The 13,988-nt window shown below is 42.8% G+C and overlaps 1 protein-coding gene across 1 annotated transcript in view; it reads right to left on the bottom strand.

Moving 5' to 3' along the window:
• Window positions 1–5,498: 5,498 nt before the first annotated feature.
• ccnyl1 (cyclin Y-like 1) overlaps window positions 5,499–13,988 on the bottom strand; it is a 49,100-nt gene continuing 40,610 nt past the window's right edge. Inside the window, exons 9-10 of the mRNA XM_051930323.1 lie at window positions 11,015–11,177; window positions 5,499–6,798 (exon numbers count right to left, since the gene is read on the bottom strand). Coding sequence (XP_051786283.1) covers window positions 6,682–6,798; window positions 11,015–11,177 — 280 coding nt within the window. The 3' untranslated portion in view covers window positions 5,499–6,681. The remainder of the gene's footprint in view (window positions 6,799–11,014; window positions 11,178–13,988) is intronic.

Here is a 13,988-nt window from a genome sequence, read left to right as displayed (position 1 = left end):
AAAAAAAAAATCTAAGGAGGACACCCGAACAAAACGCCCGCTTCACGACTCCATCATGATACAAGCACAAGGAGCAGCAGCAACCGAATTCGCCAGTCTGAGTGCACAGCCGCCTTGGGGTGCCCACCGACTCCTCATCTGTGGCTGAGCTACCAGCACATCCCACTTGGAGCAACTTTCAGTTTCCTCATCACTAAAAGATTAAAATTATTTCTCCGCCAAGTTTTACTTGCACGTTACTTTCTTACAGTATAGCATTAAGGAAGGCGGTCTCGGTAAGAGACCACCACCACAGTGCGGTCCCAGGGGTGAACGTTTATACACGTGGATAGAAACGCAGACATCGAGCGGAGAGGTGACGGCAGAGGAGCGAGTGAACGCGATGCACAGCTCATGTTGGGTGTAATGTTCATGATGGAGACCCTCACCTACACCTCCGTCCCAAAGGTGGTCAGGGTGGGCCGCAGCCAGTATCACAACTGTGGCCTCGCTAGTCGTTCATGTCTTCCGATTTGAAAATGCGTTTTTAAAAGCCCCCCCCCCCACTCCATGCTAACATTTTCATAAAGTTGGTCGGCCACACTGAGACACCAAAAATGGCCACAAAACAAAATCAAAATAAATTGAAAGGGCGTGAGAACGAGAAAAGACACAAATACCAAACGGGCCGCTTTGTGAGACGAGTGTGGAGGAGGTCACGACAGACTTGGGGGGGGGGGGTCCTGCCAAAATCATCAGGTAGTGTTGTGGTCAAAGAAGTTAAGGGATGACAATCCTGACAAGGAGCACATTACACACTAACATTAGGGGGTCTTCCTTCACACGGACAGCCACAGACCCCTGCAGCCTGAGTGAGGACCTTTAGGGTCCTTCAGAACTTGACTTGATGTGAATTCTTCTAAAATAAGTGAACCGGTGAGGTGAGGTTCATGGCTGGTGACTCCTTCAGAGTCAGATTTACAAATCTAGGAACCCCAAAGAGCCGCTTATTCGCTAACCCTAACTGGCAGTCAGTGTGCACAGTGACTACTGGTGAGGTTTCATGTCTCATCAGCGCTCTTTACACACACATAGACAGGCAAGAAAGAACGGCGAGAGCGAGTGGAGAGAGCGCATTTGCTCCTCACCCTCCATGTGGTCTAAATTTTCCGTTGCAATTCCACAATTCACACTCGTACAACACAAATGAAAGTGGAGAGGCCTGGGAGGGAATATTGGTTAGGCTCTGCTAGGAGGAACTCTGGGAAAGTATTTTCCAGAGATTTGTAGCAAAATTGCCAAAGCTACTAAAAGAATAACATTTAAATACTATAAATATTGTGAAATGTGACAATAACTAACAATGATATGCACACATATATAATTAAATGTTCCATGAAATATGTATTTTGTCGCCAATTTCTTTATGTACTTACTAGACAAAGAGCCCGTTTCGACAACATAAGATGAAACGGGCACGAGTGGAATAGTAAGTAATAAGTATAAGCACCACAAACCTGATATCGGTGTAATGAATGAATGCGTAATTAGGCCTCGAGCTGAAGTCGAAATCGCCTTTCAGGCCTCTAGAGCTTTAATCGAAGTCGCCTTTCTCTTTGAATTTTCGAGGATAAATCCACCACCTGCTGTGATGTCGATCTCGTAAGGTTTTTCAGGCGACTGCGCATTTGGCTTTGGATGGACGTGAGTGAGTGAGTGAGGAGACTGGCGAGTTATGTATTAAGATTTACTTTAGTAACACTGAGCACACAGCATTTGAAATGACAACTGTCATTTTCACCTGTCAAATTTGCGAGGGCGGGCTCTAGCGAGTTCTGTTTTTTGATTGGTGAATCATCGGGAAAGCGCATGTTGATATTTGGTGCAGACCCCCCCCCCCCAGCAGCAGTGCTTGTGTCCCCCACACAGACACGCACAGTCACACCTCAGCAGTTGCCATTCTGCCCCACTTGGATTTAAATTTCTTTTGTGTCGTTTTCATTCATTTTTTCACTACTGTTCATTTGTTACTACACTTTCAGCTAACATTGTCTTGCCAAGTTATTATTTAGTAGGTAAGACTAACATATTTTTGCTTTATTACATTTCAGAATATTTACAAAATGTCTCTTTAAATGTCCTTATGTTCCATATGTTTTGAGGTGGGACAAACCTGTCCATCACTACCAGGGTTTGACCCCAGCCCATAAAGAAGACTGGCCAGCGAGTCCTGTGCGGTTCATTTGAATGCACTCTGGAGAAGGCTGGTGGTATTATTTTAAATATATTTTATTAGAATATGATTACTGGCTTTCAGTTTTTTCTGCTCTGGTTAATGAATTCTTCTTGTGATTTTTGGGACACTGCTGCTTAGCACCGTACGTATCCTTCCCTTTTTTTGTAAATTAAATATACTCTTTAATAAAGTTGGTGTAGCCAGAGTCTACACTATTCTCCCTCTGCGGAGACTTATTTCAAGATATTAAGGATCTCTTGTAACTGTTGAACTTTAAAACGCCATTCTCCATTTAGGCCCGAAAGCCTCCCATTTACCTAGACCAGGGGTGGGCAAACTCATTCCTGGAGGGCCGCAGCAGCTGCGGGTTTTTGTTCCAACCCAGTTGCTTAATTAGAAAACAATCCTTGTCAATAATTCCATTTCATGGCTTGTTAGTGCTTTAACTCTGCTATGTCAAGTCATTCTCATATCCTAGATTTTTTTTTCCATTCTAAGGATACAAGGGGGGTCCACCCTCTGCTCGCTTTGCTTGCCTACCCCTGGCGTTGGGTATCCTGAAATACATTAGTCGAGCTCGTTCGTTTTGGAGCCGTGCCCGGTTTGCCCGCGGCATTTCAGACTTGCGTTGTAGGCGCCTGCGTTAATTGATTTTATCCATGCGGGCTCGTGTTTGTATATCCGTCAGTCAAGCTCGTTCGTTGTGAACCCGTGCCTGCTTTGCTTCCGCAGTTTCAGACGCGTGTTGTAGGCGCCTGCATTCATTGATCTTATCCAGGTGGGCTCGTGTTTGTATCGTTGAGCTGTATTGTGTTTGAATTTGGTGTAAAGCGTTCAGCGGTTTGTACAATCCCAAGCAGCACATTATCCCTAACTTCACTCCGCAGTAGTGCCACTCACAATATGGCGGTGACGCCTGCGCCTTCCGTACTATGTTGGGTTTCACTATGCTATGTAGGCGCCTTTGCCTTTCGTACTTTCCCGCACCTTCCGTACTCTCTTTGTGGACCTGTGTGGCCTCCATAGCCTCTTCCGTTTGAATCTGGGCTGCAGTGCAGAATCCTCTTTTTTGTGTGGCTGTGTCGGTAGTCGTTAGCTATGGGCGCGTTGTTGCTTCATTTCTCATTCACATCAGTTGAGCGGTTTCGTTTTTGGGCCGGGACTCCTTCGTGCGCGGTGGATACGACTTCGCTTGCGCTTTATGAGACGTGCGCTGTACGCGCCTGCGCAGTATGTCTCATGGTCCCATCGGCGTGTACCTGCGTCCATGCCATCCGGTTAACCATTCTCGGTTAATAATATGGATCATCCAAATACTTTGAAGTGTAAAATGGATGGGTAATTCTCAATCCTTCACTTTTTTGTCTTCTCTTTCCTTCCAAGTATTTAATTAAACCAAATAGTGCACAATAAATACACACAGGTGTAAAGGGTAACAAGCAAAATGGATAACTGCTGCTTTCTTTTGTCATTTGCATCTTATTGCTAATAAGGAGCAATTAAAAACCAAGAATGCAGCTGTTTAAGACTTAAATAAGCAATAAGGGTTCAAAATCTTAATGAGGGAGATAACTAAAATGAAGCACAAGTGTTTCTAGAGCAATAAGGGCTTCTTATTAAGCAATTGGGTTGGAGCAAAAACCTGCGGCCCTCCAGGAATGACTTTGCCCACCCCTGGTCTAGACAGTCGGCCTGCCTTATCCGGGCTTGCTTTTTAACCTTTTGCTATTCTCGTGTATGTGAGCCATGAACATTTGCTTTGCTTGCCTTAGGAATCCTGTGGTTCATCCCTCTAAAGTTCGGCCTCCAGCCGCAGATCTCCCAGAATTCCTCAACCAACCACTAAAGCTCTCGTATGTTGATGGGTGAAAGTGACAGTTTTCATTTCAAGGCATGCAGTGTCACTGAAATAAATAAAGAAATAGTTAAAAGAAACAAGCAACCAAAAATACTTGATATATTAAATTACATATATGAACATATTATTGTCATATTTCTCAATACATTTAATTTTGTCTGAAATATTCCTCCATCTCAGTTAAACAGCAGAACATTATGTTAAAATTATAAGAAGCATTACCACATCCGCTCCGGTTTCCTCCCACAGTCCAAAGACATGCAGGTGAGGTGCATTGGCGATTCTAAAATTGTCCCCAGTGTGTGCGTGTGCCCTGTGGTGGGCTGGCGCCCTGCCTGGGGTTTGTCTCCTGCCTTGCGCCCTCTGTTGGCTGGGATTGGCTCCAGCAGACCCCCCGTGACCCTGTAGTTAGGATATAGCAGGTTGGATAATGGATGGATGGATTACCACATCCTGGCATTTGACACCCCATAGCTTCCAGACACCAAACACACAGGTGGAATTTTGACATCGGTTTCAGTAATAACTATCGTACCTCAATACTGGCACCAAATCTGTAAAGAAGTAAATAACATTAACACACACGGGTCACCCAGCTGTGCTGCACTCTCCTGACCCCAAACACCCCACTCAGCAACATGGAGATGTGTAATAAAGGGCTTCTCCCAGTGCTGGATCTGCAACCTCTTGTGCATTCAGGAGAACACGTCCATACTTTACACACAATGCCTTAATCAAGCGGAGACGGAGTCGGGAGTGTGCTGTGATTTGTAGATTATATTTTGGAGTGGTTTCACCCTTGCAGTTTTGAGGATGCGGATATTGCAAATATTACTTTGAAGAGCAGGAGCAGAGCGTGAGGCTCTGGTCCACAGCCAGTAAATGCCAATCAAGCTGAAACATGCCAGTTCTGTATACAGCCCACTTCAAGATAACCACATTTTGTATAATACCATTTTTAACATTTTGATCATTTTTTTTTTTTTAGCACCAGCGTACCATGCAAGACTACCTGAAGCACCACAAATGGCTGACCTGTTTAAATGACCCTGGGACTTCAGAACTGTGTCCCTCCATAACCTTCCAGCCTTCAACCTTCAGAAAGAAAAGAGAAAGCGAGAGCCCCGACGCTGCAGTCACTCTTCTGGATTGCACACCAAGCGACTTTTTAAATTCAACATCAGTGTAAAGGGTTCTGGCATTTTAATGACACTCCCAGTTTCCCATCTAAAGCCGGTCTAACAGACTGCGACGTCACGTTTATAATGACCCCTATGTGACACAAGCGGCCGAGGGCTCACCAGTCATCTTGTGCTTATTTTGTGGAAGCAGTGACTTTTCCACAGTGCATCTCCCCACACTGATGAGCTAACCATCTCCGTCGTACACTTTGACAAACCACTTGACATATTAAAAAAAAAAAGAAAAAAAAAGGAAAACCCAAAAGTCTTTTTTTTTTTTCCTCTCATTTTTACTTTTTTTCAACAAAGATAAATTTTCGGACAGAGGCAGTAACATACATTTAGAAAACCATTCCTGCCCCACATAAGTTTGTAATGTAGCTGCTTTTTCTCTTTGGGAACAGTTCCAGTTGAAGGAGGTACAGTATTGGTGTCTGCCTGTGTGTGTGTGTGTGTGTGTCATCGTGTGTACTCACACTCATTCTCACAGCTGCTAGGGTTTGGCTCCACTGGTGCTCAGACATCTCTGGCTTTCCTCCAGTTTCACTACAAAGTTCACTTTGTGCTTTACCAGTTTTATGAATGCTTATGGATGTGCAGCAAAAGGCAAAAAATAAATAAATAAGCCAACCCTGATAATGCTGCAGCAGTCCGCCGAGGGCAGCTTCTTTAACCACAAAATGGTCCAAGTGCAGGCCAGATTGGAAAATAGAAGAATAAACAGTGCCAGACATTTTACACCTTGACATACGAGTAGCGTGTGACTGACCACACACAGACAGAGAGATTAAAATAATACAGCATGGGCAAAAACAAAATTAAAAATGGATCATCATTCCAAACAGAAAAAGGACACGGCTAAAGAGAGTGTTCAGAGCTGAAAAGTTGTGTCATTTTTTTTTTTTTTAAACTTTTCAGAAAAGTATTAAAATTTTTAAAAAATGTATTGAGACACGTATGTGTGCATGTACTGTAGATTACATACGCACACGATTACCGTGCAAAGCCGCATGTGGTATACACACACGTACGTGCATGTGTGTGCATTCATATGGATTTGTTACTTGATTAGTATTCTTTAAACATACATTAATCCCAAAAAATGATTCTTTTAATTAAAACTGAAATATTTCACAGCTGTTAGCCTACATAGTAAGCAAAAGAAAAAAACACAAGAAAAAATTAGAAATTAAAATCAACTTTTTTTTTTTGCACCTCTGGTGGTTTTCGATATTCTGCGCTGCCAGGTCTGAATCCCTCAGTCGTCTTGCCCGTCTTTTCTGTAGTGTCGGTGTGCTCTAGTTTTTCTTTGTGCTTACTGAGACAAGCGCCAGCACGGCCTTCACCTGCCTACCGAGGACCACCATGGCGGGTGAAATGCTTCCAGCTGGCACATCCCTCTTTCACGCAGGAGATGCCACCAAGTCCTAGGAGAGCACCGCATTGGAGCGTCGAATTCCCACTAAATTGTCTGCACTGAATGATCTCCTCATGGCAGCTTTACAGAGGTCCTTGTATTTGTCTTCACACAGCCTTGAGATTGCCTAAAATAAAGGGGGGGCAGGCGGTGGGGAGAACAAACAGGCATTGAGCGGACATACTGGATATACAATACAAACAAAGGTGTTCTCTCTGTACTGCAATTCAGAACATTAACGTGACACATGCTAATATCCTGTGGTTACAGTCATGCGAAGAGTACACCCATGAAATATTTTTCCATTAACATATCTGAACATTACAACTTGATCTTTAATTATATAGCATCTTTAGAAAAAAAGCAATATAATAAAGAAAAATATATTAAAATCTGACTTTGCAATAACGGACTCAACAAAGCAGAAAAGATGAGCCATTATCACCCGTGGGAAAAGTAAGCCCACTCTTGTCCTTAATACTCTATTAGTGTATAAATCGGGTCTTGAAACACGAAAAATCGCTACATCTTCCTGCCTCCTCCAATCTCACACCAGTTTCTCAGACACGTTGAATTTTGTTGCAGCAGCGCAGTTACCAGTTTCTTTCGCCACTTCAACGACTTTTAATTTAAAGCCAGCTTCATATTTACTTCGGATCGAACGCTCCATCGTTGATAAGGGAATTGTTTGGGTATTACCGTGTGGTCAGGTAGGCACAAATACATAGGAAAAAAAAGGCAGTGTGCTCAATCAATAGCGGGAGTTTTCCACATTCGACTTATACAATACCAGAAATTATACAGTAAAATCAAGCTCTGATTTAAACTTGGGGGAACTTAAATGCGAGTAGATAGGGTAGTAGTTGGTGTTGCCCCCTCACACAGACGTGGTCTATAAATGACTAGCAGACACCGATGTCAACTAGAACAACAACAGTTTCCTCCTGTTCGAAGCAGAAGTCTTGGCTGTGATGTTTGAGGGGTGTCATGTGTACACTGCCTGTTTCAAATCCCACCACAGCATCTCACATGGGACTGAAATCTGGGCTTTGACTGGACCATTCCAGAACCATCCATTTTTTTCTCCTTCTTTCTTTTCAGTCATTCCTTGATGGTTTTACTGGTATGTTTAGGGTCATGTGGCAAGGTCCACTTTCAGCTTCAACCTTCTCACAGATGGTCTCAAATTACCCTCAAGCACCAGGCCTGGCAAGGTTGGAAGCGATTTAACAATCCTCTTCACTTGTAGATGATGTTCCGGACAGTGGAATGGTTGGTTTCCAACTGATCTTTTTAAATCTATTCCTATTACATTCTTTCTGAAGGTCTCAGAGAGCTCTTTCAATCTCAGCATGGCAATAACTGACAGAGTAAGGCAGACTAAGATTATAAAAGACGACGACAGGGTCAGGCACGAGTCTTTGTAATGATGTTCTAATATTTGCACCCGATTTTAATCTTAGGTATCTGAGGTAGTTATAAATGTATGAGTGTACTTGCTTTTTCCATATGCAAAATTTAAAATTTTGTCTACTTAAACATCAAGTCACAATTACATTTTGTAGTCCATTGTATGATTTTATTTTGCCTTTATCTAGAGACTGTTTAAAGGAAGATCACATCTTGATGTGTCCACATATATTAAAGGAAACCCATTTCATGGGGTGCGCTTTTTTACTTGACTGTAAGTCTACTGTTGTACATGTCTGTGCTATTTTACCTTAGTAAGTTTCTCCTCATTGTTTGAAAAGTTAAGATCTATGCAGGTATTAACTCATTTTGGGCTTCAAACGAGCCGTGTGAGAATACAAGCAGTTACCCTGAGCATCACTCTACATCACTGTTTCAAGGGCTTTGCATATTTGATGCTTGTTGCCTTTTGTCTTTGGTGTTACTGGGGTGGGAAGTCAAGTGTTGTACAGATTAGCCCCCTTTTTTCTTTGTTGTTGTGTTAATACTGTGGTTGGTGTCGGCTGTTTCTATGCACTGTGAAGGGGATAATAATATAGCTTAGTGTCATCTGTTCTTTCAGCTGGTACCTCTGCATTCTGTTCCAATGTATTTGTTAGAGGTTTCCTCCAGTATGCCTGTGTTGACCTAAAAACCTTGACGTACAATACACACAAGATACATAATGCGATATATAAACCCACTAAACTGTCAATTAAAGGCAGATTAAATTGGATAATAAGTGTGAGAAATGGCTTTGTCAAAGAACTTGCAAATCTCAAACTAAAAACTGGTTCTACTTTTCTCAAGCCCAACACCAATCCTAAATCTTAGTTGAAATTTTATAGCCAAAAGGTTCATTAACCATACACTATCAAACTGTTAAGGTATACCTGCAAACTCAGGCAGTGAGGAAACGCACAGAGCTGGCGCTTACAGTGCATCCGGAAAGTATTCCCAGCGCATCACTTTCCACATTTTGTTATGTCACAGTCTTATTCCAAAATGGATTAAATTCATTTTTTTCCTCAGAATTCTACACACAACACCCCATAATGACAACGTGAAAAAAGTTTACTTGAGGTTTTTGCAAATTTATTAAAAATAAAAAAACTGAGAAATCCCATGTCCATAAGTATTCACAGCCTTTGCTCAATACTTTGTCGATGCCCCTTTGGCAGCAATTCCAGCCTCAAGTCTTTTTGAATATGATGCCACAAGCTTGGCACACCTATCCTTGGCCAATTTCACCCTAATTTCTCTTTGTAGCACCTCTCAAGCTCCATCAGGTTGGATGGGAAGCGTCGGTGCACAGCCATTTTAAGATCTCTTCAGAGATGTTCAATCGGATTCAAGTCTGGGCTCTGGCTGGGCCACTCAAGGACATTCACAGAGTTGTCCTGAAGCCACTCCTTTGATCTCTTGGCTGTGTGCTTAGGGTCGTTGTCCTGCTGAAAGATGAACCGTTGCCCCAGTCTGAGGTCAAGAGCGCTCTGGAGCAGGTTTTCATCCAGGATGTCTCTGTACATTGCTGCAGTCATCTTTCCCTTTATCCGGACTAGTCTCCCAGTTCCCCACAGCATGATGCTGCCACCACCAGGGATGGTATTGGCCTGGTGATGAGCGGTGCCTGGTTTCCTCCAAACGTGACTCCTGGCATTCACACCAAAGAGTTCAATCTTTGTCTCATCGGACCAGAGAATTTTCTTTCTCATGGTCCAAGAGTCCTTCAGGTGCCTTTTGGCAAACTCCAGGCGGGCTGCCATGTGCCTTTTACTAAGGAGTGGCTTCCGTCTGGCCACTCTACCATACAGGTCTGATTGGTGGATTGCTGCAGAGATGGTTGTCTGGAAGGTTCTCCTCTCTCCACAGAGGACCTCTGGAGCTCTGACAGAGTGACCATCGGGTTCTTGGTCACCTCCCTGACTAAGGCCCTTCTCCCCCGATCGCTCAGTTTAGATGGTCGGCCAGCTCTAGGAAGAGTCCTGGTGGTTTTGAACTTCTTCCACTTACGGATGATGGAGGCCACTGTGCTCATTGGGACCTTCAAAGCAGCAGAAATTTTTCTGTAATCTTCCCCAGATTTGTGCCTGGAGACAATCCTGTCTCGGAGGTCTACAGACAATTCCTTTGACTTCATGCTTGGTTTGTGCTGTGGGACCTTCTATAGACAGGTGTGTGCCTTTCCACAGGTGGACTCCAATGAAGCTGCAGAAACATCTCAAGGATGATCAGGGGAAGCAGGATGCACCTGAGCTCAATTTTGAGCTTCATGGCAAAGGCTGTGAATACTTATGGACATGTGCTTTCTCAATTTTTTAATTTTTAATAAATTTGCAAAAACCTCAAGTAAACTTTTTTTACGTTGTCATTATGGGGTGTTGTGTGTAGAATTCTGAGGAAAAAAATAAATTGAATCCATTTTGGAATAAGGCTGTAACATAAAAAAATGTGGAAAAAGTGATGAAGCGCTGTGAATACTTTCCGGATGTACTGTAAATTGTTGTGTCTGTGACATCACGTGCCATGTGCCTTCCAAGGTATTGTCCTAGCAACCAGGCAGCACCAATCATCAAACTGGCAGTGCCCTGTGGGAAACCAAGATGGCACTGTGGAACGATTCAAAATTATTTTAATGATCTTAAAACCGCTTCAAAATAAAAATAAAAAAAATGTGAAATTGAAAATCAACTGGTGTCAAAACCTAAGAAATGCCATACTTTTCATTCAGAAGACCACAACATGACACCAAAAATGAAATTCAATTGCAGCTCGTACCAGAATGAATATATGTGTCAGTATAATTCAATTAATTTGGTCTAACTGTCAAAGCACAGCAATGCCACTTTCATGCGATTTTAACATCCCAGTTGCCAAAGCGTTCACTTACTGACCTCTAATTTCTGTGCTCTCTCTCTGCTGAGCGTCTCCAAAGGGAAGCTCATGTTGTTGTCATCTGCCAAGGAGCGAAGATCAAAATAGTATTTGGCATAAACACTTGCAGGAACATTAATGTTAAACTGCAGAAGCTCCAAGAAGTGTCTCTCCATTTCATTCCTGCAGAAAAGATTCACAAAACCAGATTTTTCAGTTTACAAATGAATCGTACCGACATACTAAATACACCCTCGCATTCTTGGTTTCTCTGCTATAATCCACTCTCCTCTCACTACTGGTACTGTTCCTTCATCTTTTAAAACTGCTGCAATAACCCCAATACTGAAAAAACCTGGTGCTGATCCGACTAATTTCAGTAATTTTTATCGTATTTCTAATCTACCCTTCATTTTCAAAATTCTTGAAAAAATACTAAGCATTCAACTTCATTCTCATTTATCTCAAAATAATCTGTATGAACAGTTCCAGTCTGGTTTTCGTCCCCTCCACAGTACAGAAACGGCACTTCTAAAAATGACCAATGACCTCCTTATGGCAGCTGATTCTGCTTTAATTCCTATTCTCATCGTCCTTGATCAGAGTGCGGCCTTTGACACTATTTGTTGCACGACTCTTCTCAATAGATTATCTTCGATTGGCATTACCCACACTCCACTAGACTGGTTCAGATCCTACCTCTCAGGCTGCACTCAAGTTTGTTCAGCTTAAAACGTTCACATCCCAACCCACCGCTGTTACTTCAGGTGGGCTCTGTCCTGGGACCCCTCCTTTTCATTATTTACCTCCTTCCCCTTGGTAATATTTTTCGTAAATAGAACATTAGCTACCGCTGTTATGCTGATGACCCCCAGCTCTATCTCACTAGCAAACCTACTGTTTCCTTTCCACCCTCCTCACTTATTGATTGCATAGCAGAAATCAAATCCTGGTTTTCTTCAGATTTTCTTAAATTAAATAACAAGTGACAAAACGGAGGTTCTCCTCATTGGTACAAAATCAACATTATCCAAAACTGTTATTTTTCATTTGTTATTGATAATTCCTCTGTCTCCCCTTCCCCACAGGTGTCATCCTTGACGGTACTCCATATTTCCACTTGCGTCACATTAATTGTATTCGCCCCACACCACTGCTGTCCTTCACAGCCTGGTCACTTCTCGTCTGGATTATTGCAATTCCCTTTTCTTTGGTCTTTCTCGCAAGTCTCTTTATAAGCTTCAACTGGTCCAGAATTCAGCTGCCCACCCGCGTCATTACTAGAACCCCCTCTATTCACCATGTCACTCCCGTTTTGCAGCAGCTTCATTGGATTCCAGTTAAGTTTCGCATTCAATTCAAAATTCTCCTGTTAACTTTTAAGGCTCTCCACAACCTCGCCCCTCCATATCTGTCTGACCTCCTCCATGTTGCCATTCCCTCCCGTACCCTTAGATCCTCTTCCTCCATCCACTTAACTGTCCCCTTCGCCCGTCTTACCACCATTCAGTTGCTTTGCAACTCGCTACCATCGGAGCTTAGAAATATTGAATCATTTTCACTTTTCAAATCTAAACTTAACTCATTTGTTTAAGACTGCTCTTTCTCTTTGATTAAAATAATTTGCTCTGCCCGATTTTAATTTTTGTATTTTAGCTTTGTTTATAATCTGTGTATTGTCTATTGTTTGGTGTCCTTGAGTGTTTAGAAAGGTGCCTACAAATGTATTATTATTATTTATTAAAAGTATTCAGACTCCTTCACATTTTGCACATTGCAATGCTGCAGCATTGTGCTAAAATTATTTAAAATTCATTTTTCTCCTCTTCAGTCAACACTCAATAACCTGAAATGAAAAAGCAAAAACTGAAGTTGGGAAACTTTATTAAAAATAAAAACCTGACATATCACATTGACACAAGTATTCAGACCCTTTACTGAGTACTTCGCCGAGACCGCTTTGGCAGTCATTCCAGCCTGCAGACTTCTGGAGTCCAAAACCACAAGCTTCACACACCTGGATTTGGGGATTTTCTGCTACTCAAGCTCTCTCAGGATGGATGGACACCATTGGTAGGCTGCTATTTTTTGATCTCTCAGGGATGTCTGATTGGATTCAGTGTCTGGGCTCCTTAATATTCACAGAGTTGTCCTTATGCCACTCTGGTGTCATCTTTGCTTTGTCCTGTTGCAAAGTGAGCCTTTGAACAAGTCTGAGATCCAGAGCACTCTGGCATAGGTGATCACTAAGGAGGTCTCTATGGTTTGATCCATTTAACTTTCCCTTGACCCTGAATAATTACACAGTCCCCGATACTGCCACCTCCATGCCTCACTGTTGGGACAGGTGATGAATGGTGCCTGAGAACTTGCAGAGGGGACACTTAAAATTGACACCAAACAGTTTAATACTGGTTCCATCAGACCAGAGAATCTTCTTTTCTCATAATCGGAGACTCCTTCAGGTGACTTTTAACAAATTCCAAGTGTGCTTTCATGTGTCGTCCGGCCACTCTGCATTATAGCCCAGACCGGTGGTGCACTGCAGTGTTGGTTATCCTTCTGAAAGTTTCTCTTCACAGGTCCCATGGAGCTCTGCCAGAGTCACAATCAGGTTCTTGGTCACCTTCCTTACCATGGCCCTTCTCCCATGACTGCTCAGTGTGGCCGGCTGTCCAGCTCTTAGAGTTGTGGTTGTTCCAAACTTGTTCCATATAAGAATTATGGAGGCCACTGTGCTCTAGTGAACCTTCAGTGCTACAGATTTTTCTTTTTGGGGTCACCTTCCCCTGTACCTCGACCCACTTCTGTCTGTAAGCTTTGCAGGCAGTTCCTTCAACCTCATGGCTTGGCTTTTTGCTCATCTGTGGGACCTTCTATATGCTAAGCAGGAACTGACAAATGAATTTACCACAAGTCAACTCCAAACAAGGTATAGAAATATCTACTGTACACAATGATCAACAGAATGGGATGGACCTGAGACAGAATTCA

This window comes from Erpetoichthys calabaricus, chromosome 8 (genome assembly GCF_900747795.2).
Source record: "Erpetoichthys calabaricus chromosome 8, fErpCal1.3, whole genome shotgun sequence".
In the NCBI taxonomy this organism is placed as follows: domain Eukaryota; kingdom Metazoa; phylum Chordata; class Cladistia; order Polypteriformes; family Polypteridae; genus Erpetoichthys; species Erpetoichthys calabaricus.
Note: the sequence above shows the minus strand (reverse complement) of the source record. Positions and strands in the feature narration are given on the sequence as shown.